The following is a 24,385-nucleotide window of genomic DNA, read 5'->3' as shown; positions in this document are numbered from 1 at the left end:
AAAATGGCAAAACTTCCTTTTCTTTCCCCTCCAAAGGCAAGCAGAAAGGAAGCTTTACATTTCTCAAGATTCTTAAGCAGCTTCAATAAAGGGATGGCCAGACAGTTGCTTAATCTTAAATGAGAAGTTTTCCCTTTAAAAAGAAAGTCCTAATCAAGCTGAACAGGATCACTTGAGATACAGCGTGGTGGTTCCTTGCATATGGAAGCAAGGACTGCCCCAAGTGCACCTCAAAGTGACTGTTTAGCACAATCCAGACGGATATAATTCTGCCATCTAGTCACACCCTAAAATAACCTAAATCCTAGCAGTGGTATTAGGGCTGAAATCAGTTCCCCCAGCTGCCAAAATGAAAGAGCCATGATAAGCTCATGTAGCCTGAATGTACTCCCCCCACCCTAATCCCCATTTTGAAGACAGGCAATAAAAGAAACACAAAAGATCACCTTTATTTGAAAAATGTAAAACCTATCATTGTTTATCACTAACAATTTACTACATTACAAAAGTAGTCACACACACACCTAAATCAACACCCTGATACAGTTAATAAGGCTCTGTTCCAAGGACATTACTACAAATAATTCCTCCATGTAACTGGCAGTAAGTCAATCTCTCTGTGCAAAGCAGGCATAGGAAAAAAAACAAGAGTTGTACTGGGGGTGCCTTAAAAATAATAAAAATGAAGCTACACAATTGGACAAAGTTTTGGCATTCTGGTGAAATGGAGTCAGGGCAATGATAAAAGCCTATGTTTGGGGCAGAGAGCAATTTCTGACATGCATCTCCAGTACGAGAGACCAGGTAGGGTTAGAGCAACACTGGCCACCTGAAGACAGACCTTGCCCACTGATTACCCCTTTTTTCTAGACTAATCTTGAGACACCACCTCTCTCCAAGATTCCTGTATGCCATTGATTGGGCATCCTAAGGCTTGCATCTCCACTTTAATGGCAGGAAATTAAAAAGGACAGTTAGGCTAGTGCCTTCGTGTGCCAACCAAGCAGTTGCTGTTGCTAAGAGGAAAGACTCACATGAACGTGTGGGTGGGTAGGGAGCCCCCCCCCCACACCCATGGCCTTGCTGTCCTTTTTAACAGCTGCCGTTCACCTAAAGGGTGGTAGCCCTGTCCCATTTGGTACTGGCTAGCTCTAGGAGTCTCTCAGCAGTGTAAAAGATGCCGTTTTACCTCAACCCAAGTATCTAGCTGTGGAGGGAGAGGTTGGGAGTTCAGTTCCCCACTGTACCTCCTACAAGTAGAGCCAGCCTGTGTGGCCTTAGGCAAGCTGCACAATCCCAGGAGGAGGGAACGGTGAACCACTGCTGTTTATTCCCTACCTAGAAAATCCTGAAAAGGGCCGTCGTAAGTCAGAATTGATTTGACGGCAGGGTTTGCTTCACCAGAATCCCGTTTGGGGGCAAGGAGGGACAAGGGCACCTTTGCTCCTAACCAAGTCAGAAAAGTTGGTATGAAGCAACAAAAAGTATAGGCTCTAACACAAAAAACTGAGGAGCTGTGCTGTTGGAAGCCAGGGCCAGCACTGGTGCAAGTAACTGGCTGCATCAGGAGTGAACCTTCCACCCCAAACAGACACATTTCGGATCAAAATTTAGGCTCCAAAGAAAGGGCACTTTGTAAGGTAATGTTCCACTGGGTTCTTAATAACCCCCTTCCTTTGCCACTTTTCAAGGTCCAGGTTTCCAGCTACTCTAGAACATGCCAACCCTGGAAAAGGCTCTTCCATGTGCAGGCTGCCTCTTGCAATAGCCAAACCTTTGCAGAGGGAGGCAGGTGGCTTGGGATTGATCTGCTATTGAAATACAGAAACTTGCCATCTTTTTTTAAAATTTCAAACAGCATTTCCTCCTCAGTTGGAGAAGTTTCATGTACTACTTGTTCCCTTCTCCTTCAGGGGAAGAGGATATATACACTTTTCTCTTGGGGGCAGTTTTTCCGAAGGGTTCCCCAGCTGCCGCTGATCATCTCCTGCTAAGGTAGGCGGGGGGGGGGGGGAACCGGAATTCTCAGCCTTCTGTGACCAGGACTCCCTAATGAATCCTTCCTGGACTTTAGAGCCTTAGGTAACCTTATGGGATTTGGCTGCTCCGCCACAGCTAGAGGTCAGCTGTCACTGAGAAAACATGGCTTGTTTACCCAAAGGACTGTGGTAGGTTTTTGCTTTGTAAATTTTCCAGGCAATGAATGAGGTACAAGACGGGCTCAAACAAAAGAGTATAGTACAGCAACATCGGCCCTTATGCTGCAGAATGACCCTCCAGGTATTGTTGGACTCTTAACTTCCACGACTCTCATTCATGAGCCGAGACGGTCTGGGTCTTGTGGGAGCTCAAACCCAGCATGGCCTGAAGATTCTGGATCCTAAGGTAGAGAGAAAAACATTCTATACCGATGAAAGCTCAGGCAAATGCAGAGGGCTAAAAAAGATCTACCAAGGTACAGGCAGCCCGAGAGGAAAATCAGAGCTTCTGGCAAAGGACAAAAGTAGGCACCGCTCCCCAGGTGCTGAACAATAGAAGCCAACAGAACAAAGAGTCTTACAAAGTCAGCCTCGGACTGCTAATACTTCTCGACTCCAAGGTGCATCTGAATCAAACCTATATATATATATTGGGAAAGATGTGTCTGGCTGCAAGAGCCAAGACATCCACCAGAAGGGAGATTCTTTTCAGAAAAAAAATAAATTCAGTGGAAGGTCTCTACCTCTACCACAGTCCAGTCCCCGTGGGGGGATGACATGTCCTCTGGGGAGAAGCTTGTCACAGAAGTAATGCTGGCCCGCGACTCATCCAGAGGGGAGATCAGTTCAGTCCATTTGCTAATCTCTGCTTCGCTGCTCACGGCCCCCTTCCCACCGAAAGCCCCCGGAGGTGCCTCTGCTGAGAAGAGCAGCGTCCGGCTGATGAGCTGTTGCACAACTGTGGCTGGGATGTTTCCTAGGTGAAGAGCCTGGTCTTGGGAGGTGGCCCGCAAGCAGCGACTCCTCCCGTCTTCATCCGGGCCAGGCGTCTCAGCGCCACTTTCTACTTCATAGATAGTGGAGAGGATCTCAGATGGACAGGGTCCCCAAGGGAAGGGCAAGCCAGTCCCACTGTCACCTACAAACAGGGCAAGGAGCTTGGGTTGGAAAAAGTGGCCCTCAGGGCGGAGGGGGACAAACAAAGAGAGGAAGTGACAGACAAGAACAAAAGAACGGGGGGGGGGGGAAGAGGCCAGGGTGATTACATAGAGATTGGCCACGATTCTCCCCTAGCAAGAACTGGATTCTCCCCTAGCAAGAATTGCACTCCCAACGTTACCGATCTATGGAAGCCATGGTTCAATGTGCTGGTTCTGAAGATGGGTTCAGATGCCTCGTTGGGCCTCCCTCCTCTAGTTCAGTTCCCCTTATAAGATACCAAATGAACTACCAGGGCCGCTTTTGGAAGAGACTCTGGACTTACTTTCTTAAAAAGGATCTTAAAGTCTCCATCGGGGTACTCAAGCAACCTCCTACCTAGCTGCTGCCCAAAGGATCTGCTGCCAACCACCTTTGTGGAGGAGAGGCATCACAAACGGTTAGAGAAGGTCAAGTGTCAGCAATGTTCTCTGTTTTCTCAGGAATGGTTTGTCCTGACTTCCCATCTATCCTTTAGATCTCTTGATTTTACTTTAAGCCAATGAGTAGTGGAACCAAGGATGTATCCAGCAGAGAGAGAGAGAGAAACCCCTGTATTATTTAAAGTTAACAGTTATTGGGGCTCTTCCATAGGAGAGGAGAAAAAGGAAGAAATATTGGGTTATTTGTCCATTCATGACCCTTCATCCACCACTGATTCATAATGCATGGATTTCCTAGGTCAGTAGAATTTCAACAGGGTTTTCCCCGAAAGGCCCACTGCTTCCAAAAGCCAGCCTGCCTTCCTGCATGCCTGCCTTCCTTTCCTTCCTCCCTTCTTATCTCTCACTGCCAAGCTCAGCCAATACATTACTTCCCATATTTGTCTGCAAGAGACTTGGGAAATCTTTCACTCTCCATCTGTGTTGGTCTTCTGTTCCCAAAAGCCCCAGACAGGAGATCCAGTGGGAGTGAGTTGTGCCAAACATGCGGATAGCCAAAGGTTCCCCACCCATGTTTGGCAAAAACTCACAGAGGTTGAAGGCAATAATGTGTTGCATCCAGAGACTAAAACTGCATTAAAACCAGTCTGTCTAGCACAAGGATCTAGCACAAGGAACTCCCATAATCCTCGAGAGAAAGAGAGAAAAAGGGAGACCCTCGAGCAGGAGTGGCGATGTATCAGCCCTCCAGTTGTGAATGGACTGCAATGCCAAGGAGCCTGAACCCGAGCCTGAGCCATTATAGCCAGTGGTGAGAGATCACAGCACAGCAACTCCTGCTGTGCTAGAAGCTGCCACTGTCGAGCTCAAGAGTGAAGAAAATCAAAAGTGTGTCACCGGATGAGCAAACTCTGCTGATGGGTCAAAATTCTACATCAGACAAGTCATCCTCCAGATGCTGTTAGACTGCAGCTTTCATTACCTCTTGCCACTGGCTATGGTACCTAGAAACGGCAGTCCCAATAAAAACAACACATCTGGAAGGCCATACGTTGTTCACCCCTTTGCGCACTGGATGCGAATCTGCCTGGGTCCCCATGTTTTGCTTCCGCCAGGCACAACGGCCCATGTCAGAGATAACACCCCTCATCTCCCCACCTTTTCTGGCCACATCTAATCCAGAAAGCAAGCTTTTGTAATGACTGGAAATGGTATCTTCTTCCTAGCCCCATCTGCCATATTCACCTAGCACCCTCACACACCCCACCCTGAAATCCCCGGAGTCACCTTCCACTTCCAAGCCCAAACCGAGAGCAGCGGGGGGGGGGGGGAGAGGTCGCCTGGAAAAACAAGACAGGCCAGATCAGATAGACAAAGTGATGCTTTATTTAACACGTCAAAAGGCTATGAAGTTTTCCTTTCTCAGGAACACGCTAAAATACACACAGCTTCTCCTGAGGAAGTCTGCAAAAGGGATTGAGGGGAAAAGATTTCAAAACACACAAAGACAAAGTAGGCCTGCTTAGCGAGAAACAGAAATGGAACAGGTACACACACGGAGGAAGGGAGGGCCGTCTCCCTTCCCCCAACAAGGGACTATTGCACATGGAGAGGGAGAGAGAGAGAGAGAGGGAGAGGGAGAGCACAGGTTGGCACTTCTGACACAGACAAGGCAGGTGCCTCTATACGTTACCTGCAGCCGCCAAGCCATGAGCAGCAGCAAAAGGCTGGGACGACCCCTCATCCTGTCCGCCAATCTTCTCGGGCATGGGAGCAACCGGCAAGGGATGCTCCCAATCCAAGGGCGTCTTGCTGCCGGCCTCTTTGGGGAGATGGTCCTTCGTGCCCTCTGTGGAATGCTCCTCGCCCTCCAGGGAGGAAAGGCCAGGGCTCTTGCCGCAGCTGTCGGTGGAATGGAGGTGAAAAGCGCCAAAGACATCGGAGGAAGCGGCGGAGTTGGTCGAGGCCGGGGTCTCTGTGCCGGCATCACCAGAGCCCAGTTCGTCGGACTCCTCCACCGAATGGGGCAAGGGGGGCTGCTTGCCCGGGGGAGGAGAGGCCGACAGGCAAACCGCTTTGGCAAAGCCCGCCTCCTTCAGGAGATCTGCGTCCAGCTCAGCTTCCTCCTCCGAGGACACGGTGGGCTCCGTCAGAGGTTCTCCCAGGACTTCATCAGCCGGCAGGGTCTCCGCCTCATCGTCTCCTCTCTCCATGTGGATGCCCAGGTCCAGCTCCCCAGGCAAGCCCTCCAGGGGAGTCAGGAGATGGTGGCAGGTTTGTTCCAGCTTCTCATCCGACTTGGACTCCACTCCGGAGCTGCTGTCGTACTCCCGTAGCTCCTCGGGCGTGCTCGTCTCGCTGCTGCTCTTGCCCGCCAGGTCGGGTCCACTCAAAGTGCTGGACTTGGAGGAGGAGCCCCCCTTCTCTGGGGAGAAGCCCTTCGGCTCAGGCACTTCAGGCAGCTGTGCAGTATGTCCCTGCAACAACTCCAGGCTCTTCAAGGGCAGGCTTTGGGGTTTGGGCATCGACCCCTGAGCAGCAATCCCCCCTCGGCCACCACCTGGTAAGACCCCTCCTGAAAAACGGAGTAAGAAGTCCACAGCTTCGCCCTGCTCTTCACTTTCCTCTTCCTTCGGGTGACTCACACACACCTCTGAGACTATGACCTCCTCCTCCTCCTCCTCCTCCCCGTCAACACTGGGACACTCACTCAAAGAACTAGGATGGTCATCCCAGCCCATACAAGGCTCCTCAATGAACTCACCAGGGAGTGATGTTGCAGCTGGGGGCAGATAGAGAGGAGGCTGGTCCTTGAGAACTTCACTGAGGACCACCTGTTCTCCCCTACACAGCTCCTCCTCCAGTGCTTCATCGGCAGTGTGAACGACAGCTAGAGGAAGACTCTCCGTTTGTAGAGGAGCGGCGGCCTCCTGCATGACCTTGGGATCGGGGACTCCAAGATCCAGAGGGCTCCTCCACCTTTCGCTCTCCCCCTCCGGAGATGCCACACCCTCCAGCAACTCTCCCTCTGGACTCACTGAGAGGCGCGGCACCTCTTCCACCTCCTCCATGCCATGCTCACCATCCTGCTCAGCTGCCACAGGTCGTGCAAGAGTTTTCAGAGGAGGGTCTACCTGGTTGGCAAAGGGGCAGAGCTCTGCTTGAAGGGCAGACAACCTGCCCAACTCCCCTGACGACAGTTCTAAGCCACGATCCGCTTTGCTCTCCTCAAGAGGCCCAGCCTCAAACCTCAAGAAGCCAAGAGAAAGAAGCCCCTCCTCACTGCTTGGCAAGGGAGCATCATCTTTAGCTGTCATCTGGAAGTCTGGAAGGGGAGCTGAGAGATGGAGAATATCTTCACAAGCCTCCTCTGTGTCAGAAAACAAGGAAGGCTGCTCACCTACCACGGCTGTCTCAGGAGACAGAGACATTGCTTCTTCCAAGTTCTCAGAGCCTTCACCACCAGGCCACGGGGATTCTGTGGGAGGAGAGGAAGCCCGGACAGCAAGTTCCAGAGAAGTGGGTGAGGAGGCTTCACAAGGGGACGTTGTCTCCACATCCAGCACCCCATCACAACCACTAGGGAGTTCCAGACCCTCTGGGGCAGCCAAGTGAGATGCCTGGCCAGGAGAGGAGACCTTCTTCTCTTGGGGATCCAGAGAGACCAAAGGGGGTGCTTCTTCTTGAGGCACTGCCGGAGAGGGCACTTCCTCTGCTACCATGCAGACTGGTCCAACACTATCCTCCCTTTCTAAATCTCTTGGCACAATGTGGTCGGTCTCCAGTGCTTCTATCTTGCCCACCGTTGACACTGCCTCTTGGAAGGCTGGCTGGCCAACAGCCTCCACCACAGTTGTGGCATCCAATTTTTCTAGAGGCGTTGAATCCTCTGTGGAAATGCTTTCTGCCTGCCCAGCGATCACCTTGATAACCTTTTCTTTAACAGCTGCCTTCTGAAGTTTACTTTGATTGAGAGCTGGTTCTCGGTTAAGAAAAGCATCTTTCTTCAAAGGCTTCTTGCCTGGGCTACCTCTTGAAGGAGGGACCTTGGGAGAAGAAGCCAAGGCTCTTGGTGGGGTAGCTGAACTGACACTCCCACAAGCTGCCTTGGTGGGGGTTCTGGGCTTATGGGGTTCTGAAGACTTCTTTGCAGAAAGCTTGCTGTTCGCAGCTGCAGATGCTACACTCCTTTGTCCAGGATTCTGCTCAGATTGCAATTTTGAGCCTACGGTTTTCAGTTGCTTTGGGGCAAACGGCACCTTCGCAGTGGTATTGGAGCTGGCAGGCTTGCCTTTCAACGGAGTGGCAGCTCTGGAAGCACCTGGAGCAACAAATGGCACTGTAAGTCTTCTGCATCAACTGCAAAAAGCTACACTTAGTGCAGTGTCTTTGTAAAGCAGATTGGGATCCTCAGCCAGGTGAGGGGTCCTTTTACAGAGCAGGGGAAAGTTCAAAATTCCCCAGCCACCATGGTCACACAAGCAAGGGGATCCTGGGGATTTCCAAGCCTGAAAAGAGATCTCTCCCAAGGTCTCTTCCTGAGCAATTCATATTACTCTCTCTTGCACTCTAGAAAGAGCTTCTCTAACTGGTTTTATAGCAAAAAGTACAGTCATCACTACTGTTGCAACCCTTCTCACTTATTAAATTAACATTTAACTGTCCCCAAGCCCATCTTGAAATATAACCCCCAATATTAAATCATCTAATACCTGCAAGTATACTATTATGGCTTCCACCGAAAAAGGCAGCACCACTTAGCTCTCTGGCAAGAGATAATATAATATTGGCTCAAATCCTCTTCTTTGATGTCATATGTCACAACCAGGGCAGGCCCACTGAATCAATGGGGATTTGGTGAATCAGCTCCTCCCTAAGTTCCATTGGTTCAAATGGGCCTCCTCTAGCAGCAACTTACTGGGCCATGCAACAGGATCTCAGCCACTGTGTCTAAGAGACTGTGCTACAAAACCACCAAAGTCCCTTGCTAGGCTTCCTCCTCTGCCATTACAGGCCTAGGCAAATGGTTCTCCCCCTTCCCAGCCCCTTCTTCGCAACACAGGGAGAACACTGAGCTGGCTTACAAGGTTGCAACCTTCAGACTTCAACAGAACAGGACGAAATACTTTGCTCATTTCAAAACACTGTTTAAATGCTATGGATAATTCTTTAAGCTACATTATCCAGCTGCATCTTAGTTACACCCAGTATGTGTGCACATACGCATATATCTTCCAAGTTCCTTGGTAAGCTGCATGTTTCTATTTACACATAGCAATATTCAGCATTTTCATAAACCACAGAGGGGAATTCACCTCTGTCCTATTACTGTAATAATGTTACATACCACTTGCAGTAGGCACACTATTTTTCTGCTGCTGCACTGCTAAAACCTGACCAGCAGGTGGTGCTGTCTGCTTTGGTTTGCCCCCACTTTTGTCACTGGCCAGCGCCCTGCTCGGAGCTGAGGAAGCCGCATTCTTAGCTCCTGGCAACCAAGCCCTAAAACAGAAAAGGGGAGAAATTATGCAAGGGGCAGCGTTTGTAGAGCAGAGGGGGCCCCACTTCTGGGCCAGCATCCTAGTGCATCCAAACAAATGCTTGCAATTCACATCTTTGGCAACCAACGGGTACTAATGTGCACAGGCAACCCCGGCAACAGCAGTAGTCCCTGCTTGCAGTGACATGAGGGGGAAAAAAAACTACAGATAAGAGAGCTTCAAACATTTCAGTCACTAGGATCAAAACTCTGACAACTCCTGTTTTGATAAAAGCTTACAATTCATCTCTTCTATTCAGCCCTCCATTCTCTGGACCTGAAACTGCCTCCAGTATTCAAAGCAAATGGGACAGGGAGGTGAGCCCAGATTAGCTGTACTTCCTCTCCCCTTCTGCTCCCCCCACCCCCCCAAGCCCCGTGAATGAATGAGAGCCCATGGCATTTCCTGTGTGGTACAGAGTTAAGAGATAATCGCAACCTTCCCCCATCCCGGCAAATTTTTGTTGTTGGGTTTTTTTTGTTTTTGAAGATTTGTAACATCAGAAGTTTCAAAAAAAAAGTTGAGGATTCATCTAATTTTGGTTAGCATAATTCAGCCAATTTTCACCCCAGATACAACCCCAATACAGAGCTTGCAGCCAACTAGGTTGCAGAAGGACTTCACTGTTGATATGATCATAGGCAGGATGGGATTTTAAAGGGAATAACTAGAGTAGAACTAGAAAATGCTCACATGTTCCACTATGGTATTTGAATGTGATACAATCTGGAGAAGCTTGGAAACCAGAATGGAGTGTTTATTATACTACCAAGTGCTGTGTTCTTACCACAAAGACAGTATCCCAATATCCTATTTGGCAACCGCACAGGGAGTGCCCTCAATAGATGCGCATGGAACCAGTATAAGATAACGAGTCATGTACGGAACATTTAGTTTGAAACCCAACTACGGTTAAAGTCTCTGCCTCACCATAAAGGTGCTTGGCTTCAACTACAAAAAATGGGCATCCTCCCATTCTACTGTTAGCATGAATCCCTCCTGGTACATTATGGGCACACATGCTGGTGCCCTCTGTGTGCCTGATGTTCTTTTCTTTCCTCCTCATGCCAGCTGGTCTCTAATCCGATAGCTAAGATGAGAGAAGCCCCATCCAGGTGTTAAGGCAAAAGTCTCAATCCAGGATGGATTTAAATCATGATTTTAAAAATGAAGAGTCTTTCAATTATTTAATTTTAAAAAACACTATTTTTTAAATTTACATTTTGATTTAAATCCATTTGGTCTTAAAAACATATTTGTATCCACCCAGCCTTAATTTTAATTCGTAAGTAAGGAAGCGTCAGCCATGTCCCCCTCGATTGTCATGGGAGAGGCTCCACCTGTCAAAAAGGCTCTCCTTGACTCTGTCTTCCCTATGAGCACTTTCCTTCTCCTGGGTTTGGATCCACCTTTTTGATGACCCCTATGATAGACTGTGGGACGTGGTGGCGCTGCGGGCTAAACCGCAGAAGCCTCTGTGCTGCAGGGTCAGAAGACCAGCAGTCGTAAGATCGAATCCATGCAACAGAGTGAGCTCTCGTCGCTTTGTCCCAGCTCCTTGCCAACCTAGCAGTTCGAAAGCATATAAATGCGAGTAGATAAATAGGTACCACCTCGGTGGGAAGGTAAACAGCGTTCTGGGTCTAAGTCGCACTGGCCATATGACAACGGAAACTCTTCGGACAAACGCTGGCTCTACGGCTTGGAAACGGGGATGAGCACTGCCCCCTAGAGTCGAACACGACTGACTAAAATGTCAAGGGGAACCTTTACCTTATGATAGACTGTGGGACTGTGAAGACCCAGATTCAAATCCTCTACTCAAGACATAAGGCTCATGGATGATCTTGGACCAGTCACTCTCTCAGCCTCACAGGGCTGAACCCAGAGAGGAGGGAAGGAGGCCATATGCCAACTTGAGCTCCGTGGACAAAAGACAGGGAAGAAACACAATGGAATACAACAGGTTGCATGCATCATCCTCACCTCAAAGCACTGCCCTTGCTATCAAGGCAAACCTGGCAGTTACTATTGGGTCAGGATCCTTCCTTCAATTATGACAGTAAATACCTTCAGCTAGTGCCTCTGTAACAGACAGCAAAGTCAGCACCCAACATTGTACCTGGAGGGCTTTGCTTGTTCAGATCTCTTGGGTTTTGTGGTAGTCGTCTTGGGGCCTAATAAAAGAAAAAAAAAAGGTGGTATTTGGCTACGTCAATGGCTTAATAAAGCATGGAACAGATGCTCCGAAGACTCTCACTAGACAATGAATAATAAAAAGGAGACTTATCATTGCCTCCACATTTCTCTTGCAGGAGAACCTCAGGGAGGATGTGAGCATGGCATCGTTGTCAGAGTCGGAAATGTGCCCATTTCTCATTTCTACCTCCATGGTGGAATGCAAGTCTGGAATTTATCACCCAAAAGAACCTCAGTTTTTTAGCTGAGGCCAGTTAAGCATTCCAGTCCTCAGTGCTACAGGAACTAAGTCTGAAGACAATGCTTAGTGATGTTTCTAAAACCTAGAATAAAACCCAAACAGCTTCATTGTCTTGGTGGGAAACGACCCCAGACACTTTCATGGCTTTGTTCTTCAACAAGAGCTCATAACAGAAATTTGGCCCTCAATGCAAAATGTAAACTTCTGGTGTACTATTTGGAACTGCAAAAGACATCACTAGCAATGCAGCCTCTGGAAAGAACTCTGCCTTGATTCCAGCCTTCTTTAAGCCAGGCATAGCCCCTACCCTTCAAGGATGCCTACAGTGTACTGAAGAACTTCACATATTTATGCCCACGTTTCAGCTGACAACGAATACCTGAAGCGGTTGACTGTGTTGTCCCCTTTGTGGTCTTCTGCTGCACCTCTGTCTCCTGGCTCAGCTTTTCTGAAGTCTTCAGCCCACTGGGCCTGTCCCCCACTCCTTTCTTCACAGTCATCCTACTAGCTGATGAGTTGGAGGTAGCTGCAGTGGCGGCGGCACTGGGCTTGGGCACTGGCTGTTTGGGCTGCAACACATTGGCCTTCCTAGCTGTCCCATTGTTGAGCACTCTGGCGGCACCAGTAGGAACCGTGGGAGGGCGAGATGCCAGGCCTGTTGGCTGCTTCCTCCCGGGAGGCTGGGCTGTCAGCTGAGGGTTCTTGCTGGACTTCTGCTTTGCTGCAGGGGGGCAGGCAATGGGAGTCCCTCCTCTCTTGCTGGTGACCATGCCATTTGATTGCAAAGCTGCTGGGCCTCCACTGGCAGCTATTGTGCCATCCATCTCTGCACCACAGGGCACCAGGCAGGTTGTCTCTATCCCTCAGAGTAGCCAGACAAGGAACCGTATTCACCGAGCGGCCTGGGATGGCAGGAGAGAACAAAGGCATGACACAACCGAAACCTTACAAGGAGCAGCCCAACAGACACGGGGGCAGGTGGGGGGGCGCCTGCACCAACTATGGCAAACCCTATCTCACAGCTCTGGAACTGATGTTTTGGGGCTAATGCCCTCACTAGCCATGGCTGGCCAGGGGATTCTGGGAGTCCAAGAAAGGAATATTTCCAGGCTTTGCCTCCTGATCCAGGGCGTCTGAACGGAAGTACAAAAGAAAAGAAAAAAAGGAGGTTGAGGTGGGTGGGGATAGACAATGTGCACAAGGAAACATATCCTTGCAGCCATCTGTTCGCACAAAACTATCTTCTGAAGAGGAAGACTGACACTGGCAGACGCCAGCAACAAGACCAGAGAAAGAACAACCCGACTTTACTACCGAACGTGTCTTCTTGGACTACCAAGGTCACGGCAGTAGCTGGCTGAGATGGGAGCCTTATTGGCTGTTCCAAGAAAGCCCTGCCCATCATCTCCCCTTAGGTGAAGCCACAAGACGCTCAAGGGAGGGCTGTTCACTAGCTTGGGTCTGCCCACTTTGCAGTCCCATCTGTCCTTCTCATACCAATCAGTGGAGGTAGCAAAGAATGGGAGACCGTTCACGGCAGCCATAAGGGCTGGCAGGTGTCTGCCTGGAATGCAGCAAGAACTCCAGCCTCACAAATCTTCAACGCAATTCACCAAGAGCCATGGCTACCCTGTATGCCCTGAAGATATTTTAGGTATAGGATAGCTCTCGTTTCTACCTCACAGAGCACCCCAGATGGGGGACATGGTTCTGGGAGAAACCACCAAGTGGTAGGTATTTCTTCACTATCCTCTGGTCTGTTTCCCTCCCCTCCTGACTTCTTGGAAGAAGACAGTCATGCTAGGATACATCAGACACATCACTGGCAATATTCTGAGGGAAGACCATGTTTCTACAGCACCCCTTAAGATCACCTGAACTACAACTCCCATTGTGCAACTTAGACTTGGCCATGCTAGCTGGGGATATCAGAAGTAACAGTTCAACCCATCTGGAGGGTGCCAGAGTAAAGAAGGCTGCCTTTGATGGTGAGCTCCCTGCTACTGAACCTTATAGAATTAAACAGGATTTCAGATGTTACACGGCATATTACAACCACCATCTAATTTGAAACCTGCGTTCCATGAAAAATGTTTTATTTCAAAACAGAGGTTGCTCACCTCACTGCACTACTTAGAACCAGCTCTCAAACAGATTAGATCTTCCATTTCAAATCCACATGCACTGAAATTGGCAAGGAAGAGAGAAAACATGAAAGCCTTTTATCAACTACCTGTACATGATAACTGGATAGCCCATGGCATGGCGTGGACAGCTAAAAAAGTACACTGATATTACCCAGCTCAATACATTTACTTGGAACCCATTTAATGCAATCACTAGGGATTATATCCAAATTGATGCATCCAGGACTAGCATGTAGAGCAGGGCAGGAGGAAGGCCTTGGGTAACTGTGTTAAGTCACTGGCTGATTGAATGGGGAGTCTGTCAGCATTTCCTGTCTCCTTATTAGATTCTGACTATACCCAATGCAAATTTGTACAGAAGGCTTGAGACTGCCTGCTTTTAGCACATTCTAAGCAACTGTTAGATAGTACAGTATATATATCTAACAGTATATGTACAGTACAGTGTGTGTATACACACACACACACACACACACACACACACACACACAAACAAACATATATACATACATATACGGTACATACATACACATACCGTATTTGCCGGCGTATAAGACAACTTTTGGCCCAAAAACATGCCTCCAAGTGTGTGTGGGGGGGTCGTCTTATATGCCGGGTGCACTTCAGTTGGTCCAGGAAGGAGCCGCGGCCACCACCGCTGAGTGAGTGACACGGGGGCCGTGCCGGCCAGGGAGGAAGGCAGGGGGGCAGGCAGGCGGCCGGTCCAGACGGAGGGAGGGAAGTAGAACTGGCCATGCCTGAGTGGCCAGAGCCCACTGCCGGGCTGCCTGCCGCCCCGCTGAGCCAGCTGCCTGCTCGCCGCCGGAGAGTCACTACCCCTCCTCCTCCACCCCACCCGCTTCCCCTCCTCGTCGCCGGCCATGAACTTCCAGGGTGGGCCCGGGCATAGCCCCGGGCAGCCGGCGGCGGCATCGCAGCAGAGCCGTCCACTCTATATTTTGAGTGGAAATGTTGGGGGGGTCGCCTTATATGCCGTCGTCCTGTATGCCAGCAAATATGGTATATACACACATATATATACATATACATACACATACATATATACACATCTACACATCTACATACACACACACACACACACACACACACACATCTAAGCAACTGTTACTGCCTGGGCAGTAATGTGGAATCTCCACAATTTCAGATCTTCCAAATAGTCCACTAAGGAAAAAAAAAACTTCTTTGGCTATTCTAGAACCTGTCATGATTTCTCACTATCACTGGAAAAGTATTTTGCACATGCCCAAAAGCATTCAGTTGGAAGATCCCTCTCCTCTCACCGACCGAAATACCACCAGAATCAGAACTCCAGCAAGAGAGATGCCCCACCACCTGATTTCCATTGTCAAACTGCTCTTTACCATGAATTTTTTTCCTTGACATTAAGCCAAATCTACTCTCCTCTAACTAGATCCTCGATTTCTACTTATGCCGTGTGGTGACCTCCCATCTTTCACCAGAACTTCCCTCCTCCAGGGTTAGACACACCTAGTTACTGCACTGAAAGCTTTCCTCACTGTTCTTGTGCTTCTGTGATTTCTAACTAGATTTGTTGCTTTCCTCTGGAACTCACTACTGTTTTGTTTATATCCTTCTTAAAGTGTAGAATCCAGAATTCCATCCATTTCGGGTCTTTACACTTTAAGAATAAGAATTTAGACAAATTGGAATGGGTTCAAAGGTGGACATGTTAACAACTGAAGAGGCCCCATTTCAGGGTTAAGCTCCAGCTCTTTCCAAGCTCCCCAAACTTGAAATTTTTCACCTCGAGGGGAGGCCCATGCTCATCTTTCCACCAGTCGGTGCCAGCATCAGATTTGGGTAATGTGTGCACACCCTCCAACTGTAATCTTCCCACCCAACTCTTGCTAGCAAGGGGGGAAGGCATCTGCACCTGGCGATGCTGAAGCCAGTGCCATCTTCTTTGGGATGCTCCTGAGAATACTGACCTACTACCTTTGTAGAGGTGTTTCAGAAAGAAGAGACAGAGGCACCAGTAGCTAACGTCAGCTCTGACATTTGCCGTACCACACCTGGTGCTGGGACGGCTGTGCTCTGCTCTAGTAGTACAGGGTTACCCAGGGTGGATAACATTTTTTAAAATTAAAAATTGGATTTTTAAACTGACATGGCTTTAAAAATTTTAAGTCAATGTTTTATTCATACTTTTAAAAAATCATAAAATACTATCTCAATTCCCATTTAAAATTAACCTTTAAAACTAAATCTCATTATGCAAGCTAACCCTATACTCACAGATTCAGAAAATCAATTAATCGCTCTATTCCACTCTCAAAAATTCAATTACTTACAGTCACTGTATGCTTTCCAGGTGATTCTGACTTATGGCAACTCTTTCCAGAGTACTCTAGGTACAGCATATTCAGGAGTGGCATTACCATTCCCTTCTTCTGGGGGAAAACGCTGGGACTGCCCTGCAGCTTGCCCTAGGCCACATTGGCTGGCTCTTCAGGAGACACAATGGGGGGAAATCAAACACCCAAACTCTAACTGCTCAAATCACTGAGCTATCCAGTCAGGTAACAACACCGCCATTTTTAAAGATTTAGCTGCTAGAGGATATGATGCAGCTTTTTCGCTTAATTTTTTTTTAAAAGTTAAACCCATTTCTCAGTTAATAACTGCCGTGACCTTTACATAAAAATATATGCAAATTAGCCTCTTTGGCTAGTTTCCCTCCCCCCAATTCTTTTCCTTTCAGAAGCATGACCCCTAGGCTGCTGGGAAATCTGAAAAATAGCCTTAGTCCCACTGCAATTGCCCACCTCTGCTCTAGTCCATCCAGAATTAAACAGCAATTACGAATTCTTGCCTCAGGTTTAGGACTTTGGGCTCCTTTTCCTCTGCAACTAAAACCTCATGACAAACAAACAGGCCCAGTGAGACATTGCTTGTGTGGATGTGCTTGGGCCAAGCAAGGCCGAGTTAAGAGAAGACAGAGAAGCACTATTCACTCTTAACCCCTTCGGCTTCCCTGAGGGACAGTCACAGGCGTATTAGCCGCATAAAGCACCTACATGCTCTTGGATGGATGCGTGCCTACCCTATAACTACGTGTGTATGTTTCAAGGACAGCCGTCAGATGGAAAGGAAGGAACAGAAAATGGGAGTCATTTATGTACTTATTCAAGGTCTAGTTTCATAAACCAAGAGCCCTGTAATTGATGTCTTATCATTCCAACTGTACAGATAGCATTGTCTGTGACTTGACAATGGTAATATTTCTATTAGATACTACAATTTTCTAAATTAATAAGATGAAGTGATCTAAAAATGGCACTAACTACCTCTCCAAGATGAGCTACCAATTAACATATCTCAGTGATCAGTCTTGCACCATCGCTTAGAAAATATGTGACAAAGAAGATTTATTTAAATCAATTACTTAAACCAGGCTTTTCTCCTTCCGATAGAAATCAATCCAGGATCACCTACTCCAGCTAAGCCAGGATTTCCTTGACAACACTTTTAAGTGCATAGCGCCTCTGTCCCCCTATCTTTCTTTGTTCTTGCTTTAGTTGCTTCCCAACAGACCGCAGTGACTTCATGGTTGTGGCAGCTTGGGCCCAGGGTGATCAAGCAGCCATCTGCAAATTGCTTTGGTGTTTGAGGAACACCTGAATTGGCTCAAGGACAAAAGCTTAAAGAAGTTCACAAGTCAGTTCCATCTCCTACATCCTGCCTTCTGCCCTGCAGAATCAAAGTTTTAAAATTCTCAGAAGCCATCACTACAGCCCCCCCCCTTTTAATTCACAGTCTTATTGCCCACTAACAGCAAACCAAGGCTACGACCTAAAAGTGTGTGAAATCAGGACAACTTCCACTCACCAATTAGCAACTTACGCCATCTTGCTCAGAGTGAAACAGAGAGAAAACATTGCAAAGAGGCTCATAAGGGTGCAAGGTCTGCCCACACCCTCACTTCCTCATCTTGTTATTCGGAGGTGTCAAAGGAATCCTTTTAAAGGCCCTCTGAAGTCCACCTGACCTCAAACTCCAGCAGTTTCAAAAACTACCAAATGGTCACCATGAGTTTTAGGGTGGCAGAGGCAGAAGCTGACTTTGCAAACCCAAGGCTCGGCACAACCAGAAGAGACTTTCTAGCACCCACTGCTTGCAAAAATGCAATTCCCTTTGACTTCAGCCACACCTAACATAAAAACTCCCACTCCTTCGCAAAACCACCAGATGACAGGATTTACCACCATAGTTCAGCCACTGCCAAACAGTGCAGGGTAGGGAGCAGTTTGTCCTCCTCTGCCATCATCTCAAGATGATATTTTGTTTGAGCCCTTTGTTTCTACTTGTCTTCTCATCTGCTTTACAGGTAATCTTTTGGGACCTGAAAACCACTATCAAGTTTCAGTTTGACTTTCTCCCTTCCTAAACACAAGTCCCTCTCCAGCCCCTTGTCTGCTGGTTCTGAAGTCTTCAGTAGTCTTTCAGATGTCCTGCTATCAGGGAATAAGAATATGACCCTGCAGGATCAGGCCAAAGGCCCATCTAGTCCAGCTCCCTGTATCTGACAGTGACCCCAGAAGATGCCTCTGGGAGCACATCAGACCACTAGGTACCTGTCTCCTGATACCCCTTCCCCTGCATCTGGCATTTGGAGGTACCTTCCTTTTAACCCTGGAGAGTTTACAGCCCCATCATAGCTTGTAACCTGCAATGGACTTTTCCTTCAGGAATCTGTCCAATCCCCTTTTAAAGGCATCAAGGCCAGATGCCATCACCACATCCTGTGGCAAGGAGTTCCACAGACGAACAACATGCTGGGCGAAGAAATGCAATGTATTGATTTATCACAATAGTTAACTGTTTTATTTTAAGTAATAACCGGTAGTATGCAATCTACACTTTCCACATATATACATTTTGTCCATTAAAATACAACTTTGCATTCTCTAAAGCTCATTCCAAATGACTGCCAAAAGTTGTTCATATTAAAATTGGAATTTCCAAATCCAGTTGATACAACTCCTATCATAAATGGTTTATTTGTTTCATATGTTTTATTTAGTTGCTTATATAACCCAGAACAACCCAGAGTGTGACACCTTTATAATTATGCATCATCTCCAACAGCAAAGCCCACAGTTTGGTTCACATCTGAGCACAGAGCAGACCCATGGGAAAACCTGCTGCTTTTGTAACAGTCAGAGGCTGAACATGTTTCTAACTCTCCACCTACTATAACCTTGTTTTTTTGCACTACTTCTCTCTTTCAACTTTATGTAAAGCCATAAAGTAGAACTATGTCAGGGACATTTTTGGAATACTCTAGTTTGCCTTCCTTTGTCTTCATTGTTTGATCCATGTATCCCAGAAAGAAGAGTTCTGTTTACAGATTTATAATTAACTAGTCTCTCTTACCAGCACACCACATCCATCCACATGTTGATTCTTCGAGCTATGTACCAAGGGCTGATATTCTGATGGATTGTTGGGTTCAGGCAATGAGCAGGCTGATGGGCTTTGTGGTGATCACCAGATAATGGATAGCAAAGAGTCTCTTAGCAATAGATTAAAGAAGTCAGCCACACACACACAGATGGATGTCTGCCAGCAGTACTCCTGGTGGGCGACTCAGCGAGGAAGCAGAATGAGAAGTCTTCTCCGTCTGTGACGTTCTGCCTTTGGTCTCTCCCCCTCGCCCCCAGGAGACTGCTCTTTTATTAACATTACAAGACCACAGGTAGTGACAGCATTACAGAAAGTAGACAGAGTTCAGATAGGACAGTGGTTACATCATGTTATTAGGGTTGGTCTGGAGAAAGGGAATTAATCAAGCCCTCTGATTGGCCTAAGGGAAGGCCTCTATAGCAAGCTCTCTATGATAATGAGAAAGAGGAGGAATGGTGGCTGCTCCTTCCCTCAGAAGCAGCCACAGGATGCTAGGAGAGTTTTCCCTCACTAGAACACCCATGTGGCTTAGCAACCTTGGGAATGGCACCCCCACAAAGGATCAATGTAAGGATGCAGTCATGGTCACTGATTGTTAGTGATTCATAGAAATTAAATGCATTAATCCATTTTTTCTTTTTAAAAAAGACTCAAGGCATCTTATGTATCCAAACTAAATAAATCTAAACTTATCTTAAATAATAACAAAATGATAGACATTGATAGACAAAATTAATCAATCAGTTCCCCTCAAATGCTTGGGGATATAAATATTTCACAACCTAATGCTAAAATAATTGTAATATTGCCACCAGGTGGATTTCCATAAATGAGATAAGTACAAAAGCAATTAATATCAAGATACAGGTACCTTCAAGAGCAGAAGGCGGCTCTACAGCTTCAAACTATCACCAATCAGCCATTTCAATTGGTCCTGGAAATTTAGTGTTAAGTTGCCCCAAATTCTTCTCTGCTGTTATTTCCATGGCTTTTGTCCCTTGTCATTGATAAATCTGGTAACTGGCCATGCAATTTCAAGAATCAAGGTTCTTTATTTGCATCAGCAATGACTGTGCCTTTGCATTTAATCTTGCAGTTTAGGTTGGCACTTAGTTCAGCAGTTACTTGTTATTTCAGAAACTCACAAAATGTGCTTAGAATACCAGCCCCCCCCCCCTATTTTCATTCAAGAACAGCTTCTGGTTCACACCCACCCACCCACCTGTTTTTCTTTAAGAACTCACACTATTCCTTCATGCATTCATGTAGCAAAGTTCTTTCAATTTGCAGATTTTTCTATGTCTCCACCCAGGCCTCCCCAAAGACTTCCTCCAACCACTTCATCCCCAGAGAAACATTTTCCCCCCTGGAATAACTGACAAGTGCCCTTCAGTATCCCTCTAAGAGCTGCCAACCCACCTGAATCCCACCCACTTTGTAGTTAAATTCTATCTGCCGTGGAGATTTTTTTTTTCTCTAGCCCAGCTGCCTTGCCTCTCTTGTTCAGAGACACAAGAAAATCCAAAGACGGTGGGGGGCTATTTCTGTTGGGGAGAAACGTGCTCGTACTAACTTTTCATTTGTGAAAGGGGAGCAGTATTACAGTATTTGCTGCCATTTTGAATATTAAGGGTCTTGTTGTGTGCAAGTTGGGCGACAAGATGCAACCCCGCTAGTCCACTGGCAACTATATATGAGCCCACAGGAACCGTAAAAAGGGGTCGGTGATTTCTCTTAAAACTAAGGACCACTTGAGAGATCCACTTGCGAGGCCGACTTGAGAGTTCAGTTTGCCCTTCGCTCCCAGGGCGCAACCTCTCAGCGTTAAACAACGGACTCCCTTACCAACACGTGTATGTGTGTGTGTGGAGGGGGGGAAGAGAGGCTATATTCCCTCTCACAAAGCAGCCGAGGGTGGGGCTCTGCGCACGGAGGATCCGGCGGCCCATCACCCCCAAGGCAGAAATCCCCCCCCTTTCCCTCAACAAAGAAAGGGGAGGTGCGGGCCTCCTCCCTAGACACACACACACAGACACACCCCGCTCCGACTTTTTCCAAGGATGGAGCCGCTCCTAGGCGCAGTAGGAAGAGAGAGACTGTTTTGCAGCTACCGTCCTTTTTTTAAAAAAGGGGGGGCGACCCCACCCGAGGAGCACTTGTGGGCTTTGCGGGGCTTCCTTCACGGCCGCAAAAAAAAAAAAAAAAAAAAAAAGGCTGAGCCCTCCTTTCAAAAAAGCAAAAAACCAAAAAACCCAGCAAAACGCCCCTTTCAGGTTCCTCAGGAGCAAACCCGAGCCTCTGGAGAGAGAGAGAGAGAGAAACACCCGGCAGCCCGAGAGGAGCGAGCGGGAGGGGAGGGGGGGCGTCCGCAGGGTCTCGCTTGCCACCGGTGTCGTCCCCCCCCCAAAAAAAGCCCCCTCCCGCTCGAGAAGGCGGACAAGAGGGCAGAGCGGCGCGTCCTCCCGCCCGGAGGGGGAAACCCTCCCAGTCCGGCTGGGGGGGGGTGTCTCGCCTCGCGCCGGGAGGACCCGCTTCCCACCCGCCCGCCCAGCCGAACAAAGCCCACGCCCCGCCCGAGACCCTCGCGGGATTGGGGAGGGGGGAGCGCCTCTTTCTCCCTTCTGCACCTGCCGCCATGGGCGAGTCCGGTCGGGCGGCGGGGATCCCAGGGCGACCGAGCAGCAGGCGGTCTTTTTCTTTTCTCCCCCCCCCCCCCGCCGCGCTCCCCTTCAAATCCCCGTCGGCTAAGCCAGAGGAGAGGGTTTTGGAGAGGGGGGGGGGAAGACGGCAGCCTCGCCTCTTGCTTCTCTGCCCGGGGACACGGGTGGAACCGGCGGGCGCCCCCCTCGACCGACGCCCGCCTGCTGCTGGCGGCTGTTACTGTACCTCCTTCGCGCCCCGCCGAGCCAACCGTTCTTTCTCCGGCCCCGCCGCCCCGCGAAGGGAGCCCCGGCTTAGGGCTTTTGTCTCTCTCTCTCTCTGCAGGAGGAGGGCTGCCTTCCTTTTCTACCGCCGGGGGTGGGGGGGGGGGCAGGCACTGCTTGCTCGCTGGGCGTGTGTTGTGTTGTGTGAGAGAGAGTAGCAGGCGAAGCACCCAGCGAGGCGTCGGGTGGGGGGGGTCGGGGGAAAAGCCGGAGTGGCCCCCCCTCCTCAATTACCTGGCTAGCCAATGGCAGCGCCGTTTGGGATTTGGAAGAGATGATGTCACTCGCGCGAAGAGGCGGGCAGGGGGCTGGAGGGGGGGGTTCTGATCATCCTCGTCGAGGGTCTTCTTGAGCCACTGGCGGGCAGGGGGCAGCTGTTGGGCGTGGGGGCAGCTGGTGAATAGGGGGCGACCGGGGCGGGGAAGGGGGCGTGGGTGGAGCGGCTGTTAACCTTTCCGCTGCCGGGGTGGGATCAGCCAACCTGCGAATCTTCGTCACATCCAAAAGGAAATTTACACTACTGGGCTGGTTCACACGTGCGTGGCCATCACTTGGCGAGGTGAAGCTGGATGGGTGGCTTCTTTCCTTGAGATTCACAATTCTTTTTTTAAGTCTTCGGGTGCTATGAGATGAGTACTGTATTTAGATTAGTTCACTCTCTTATTTTGGCAATCACATGACAGAGCCACTGGAGCAAACCAGCCTGTCCCCAGAGCTTCCTACCTGCACCTTTCCAGGTCCCTGTCAGGAGCTTCAACTTTTTTTAGTGTTGGTAGAAGAACTCTGTTTTGGTTCATTTCCAGTGCATGTGAAAAGGAACCAATGTGAGCGCCTTCAGCTGTCAATTTGCCAAGATTGTGGTTTAAACACTTCCTCATTGTTTTGTGAGGTGTTTGTTTGTTTGTTTTAAAGGAGCACTCAGCCTTTTTGGTGGCCCTGAAGGAAGCCCACAAAGTCCACAAGTGCTCCGCGGGTGGGGTTTGACCCCCTTTTTTAAAAAGGACGGTGGCTGCAAAACAGTCTCTCTCCTGGCTGCACCTAGGAGCGGCTCCATCCCTAGAAAAAGTCAGAGTGGTGTGTGTGTGTGTGTGTGTCTAGGGAGGAGGCCCGCACCTCCCCTTTCTTTGTTGAGGGAGGGGGGGTTCTGCCTTGGGGGTGATGGGCCGCTGAATCCTCCATGCCTATATATATAGAGAGAGAGACTCTGTTAGGGTTGGACAGATATACATAGTGTTACTTACAAAAAATTTAAAACTTGAAAACTTCCTCCTAGAAGCAGGAGGAGACAAGGATGGGCATTTCCCCCTTTTCTTTGACTTGTCTTAAAGACCCAGTTGAGAATCTGTCTTCAGCTGAATCCACAAAAATGTCTCTTATTGCCCTCTCTTGTCTTCTCCCACTTCCAGAAGGAAGTTTTCATATCTATCTATCTATCTATCTATCTATCTATCTATCTATCTATCTATCTATCTATCTATCTATCTATCTATCTATCTATCTATCTATCTATCTATCTATCTATCTATCTATCTATCTATCTGATGCAGCACATCTGTGCTGTCCTAATAGACTTTTTAAACTTCCTCTGCCCCTCCACAAAAGAGCAAAGGAAATGTTCAATTTACCAGTATCCTGAAGTGGTTCTCTTCTTAAGAAACTTTACAATATGGCAAATTGACAGCAGAAGAAGTCAGACTAAATAGGGTTGCTTGAGGTCCCATATGCTGTTTGGATGTGAAGATCGCATCTAATGGCATACTGGACTTCTACCCATCTCAAGTGACCCTATTTAGCCTGCACCAGCCTGCTCCAAAAGACTCTGTGTAGACAAGCTCTTAATGAGTTCATTCAATATCAGTATGCACATTCCAAGTTGAAACTGCAGCCAGGAAATCAGAAGACGACTGGGATTCGTAAGGGCAGCAATGAAGGAACTAGAAAAAACCATCAAGAGTGACACTGGAGATCATGGTCAAAATCTTCTTCACTTTTTTATTCCTGATTACTATGTATAAGTGTGAATGCTGGATAATGAAGAAACCCAAAACAATACAAAATTATTTATTTGAAATATGGTACTGAAGGAGAGCTTTGCAGATACTTTAGAAGGCCAGAAAGACAAACAAGTGGATCCTAGATCAAACCCTGAACTCTCTGCACTTTCTCTGGAAGCAAAAATGATGAAACTGAGGCTGTCAGACTTTGAGTGCATCATAAGACAACATTTTCTGAAAAAGACAATAATGCTCCTAAAAGCTGAAGGCAGCAGGAAAAGAGGAAGACCAAATATGGGGTGTATTGACTCTATAAAGGAAGCCACAGCTTTG

At 48.3% G+C, this 24,385-nt stretch overlaps 1 protein-coding gene across 7 annotated transcripts; it reads right to left on the bottom strand.

The window, feature by feature from the left end:
- Positions 1-429: 429 nt before the first annotated feature.
- PRR36 (proline rich 36) lies at positions 430-22,406 on the bottom strand. 7 transcript variants are annotated; one of them, XM_072990322.2, is made up of 7 exons: positions 22,021-22,249; positions 13,660-13,723; positions 11,919-12,441; positions 11,222-11,276; positions 8,907-9,061; positions 5,253-7,880; positions 2,429-3,117 (listed from the first exon to the last, which is right to left on the bottom strand). In XM_072990322.2, exons 3-7 carry the CDS (start codon positions 12,361-12,363, stop codon positions 2,705-2,707), a joined length of 3,696 nt encoding a protein of 1,231 aa, XP_072846423.2. In that variant the 5' UTR covers positions 12,364-12,441; positions 13,660-13,723; positions 22,021-22,249; the 3' UTR covers positions 2,429-2,704. The 7 variants fall into 7 exon arrangements, with proteins under 7 accessions (XP_072846426.2, XP_072846423.2, XP_072846424.2 ...); XM_072990325.2 differs by lacking the exons at positions 2,429-3,117; positions 13,660-13,723 and adding an exon at positions 430-2,380 and having other exon boundaries at positions 22,021-22,248; XM_072990323.2 differs by lacking the exons at positions 13,660-13,723; positions 22,021-22,249 and adding an exon at positions 22,293-22,406.
- Positions 22,407-24,385: the final 1,979 nt, after the last annotated feature.

The sequence above is a fragment of the Pogona vitticeps genome, chromosome 2, assembly GCF_051106095.1.
Source record: "Pogona vitticeps strain Pit_001003342236 chromosome 2, PviZW2.1, whole genome shotgun sequence".
NCBI classification, from domain to species: domain Eukaryota; kingdom Metazoa; phylum Chordata; class Lepidosauria; order Squamata; family Agamidae; genus Pogona; species Pogona vitticeps.
Note: the sequence above shows the minus strand (reverse complement) of the source record. Positions and strands in the feature narration are given on the sequence as shown.

Excerpts from the sequence above, each read along its gene's own strand:
- PRR36 (XM_072990323.2), bottom strand. The coding sequence starts at position 12,363 with ATGGATGGCACAATAGCTGCCAGTGGAGGCCCAGCAGCTTTGCAATCA. Across the intron at positions 9,062-11,221 it reads GAACAAGCAAAGCCCTCCAG|GGCTTGGTTGCCAGGAGCTA; the intron begins GTACAATGTTGG and ends TTTCTGTTTTAG. Across the intron at positions 7,881-8,906 it reads TAGTGTGCCTACTGCAAGTG|GTGCTTCCAGAGCTGCCACT; the intron begins GTATGTAACATT and ends TTGTTGCTCCAG.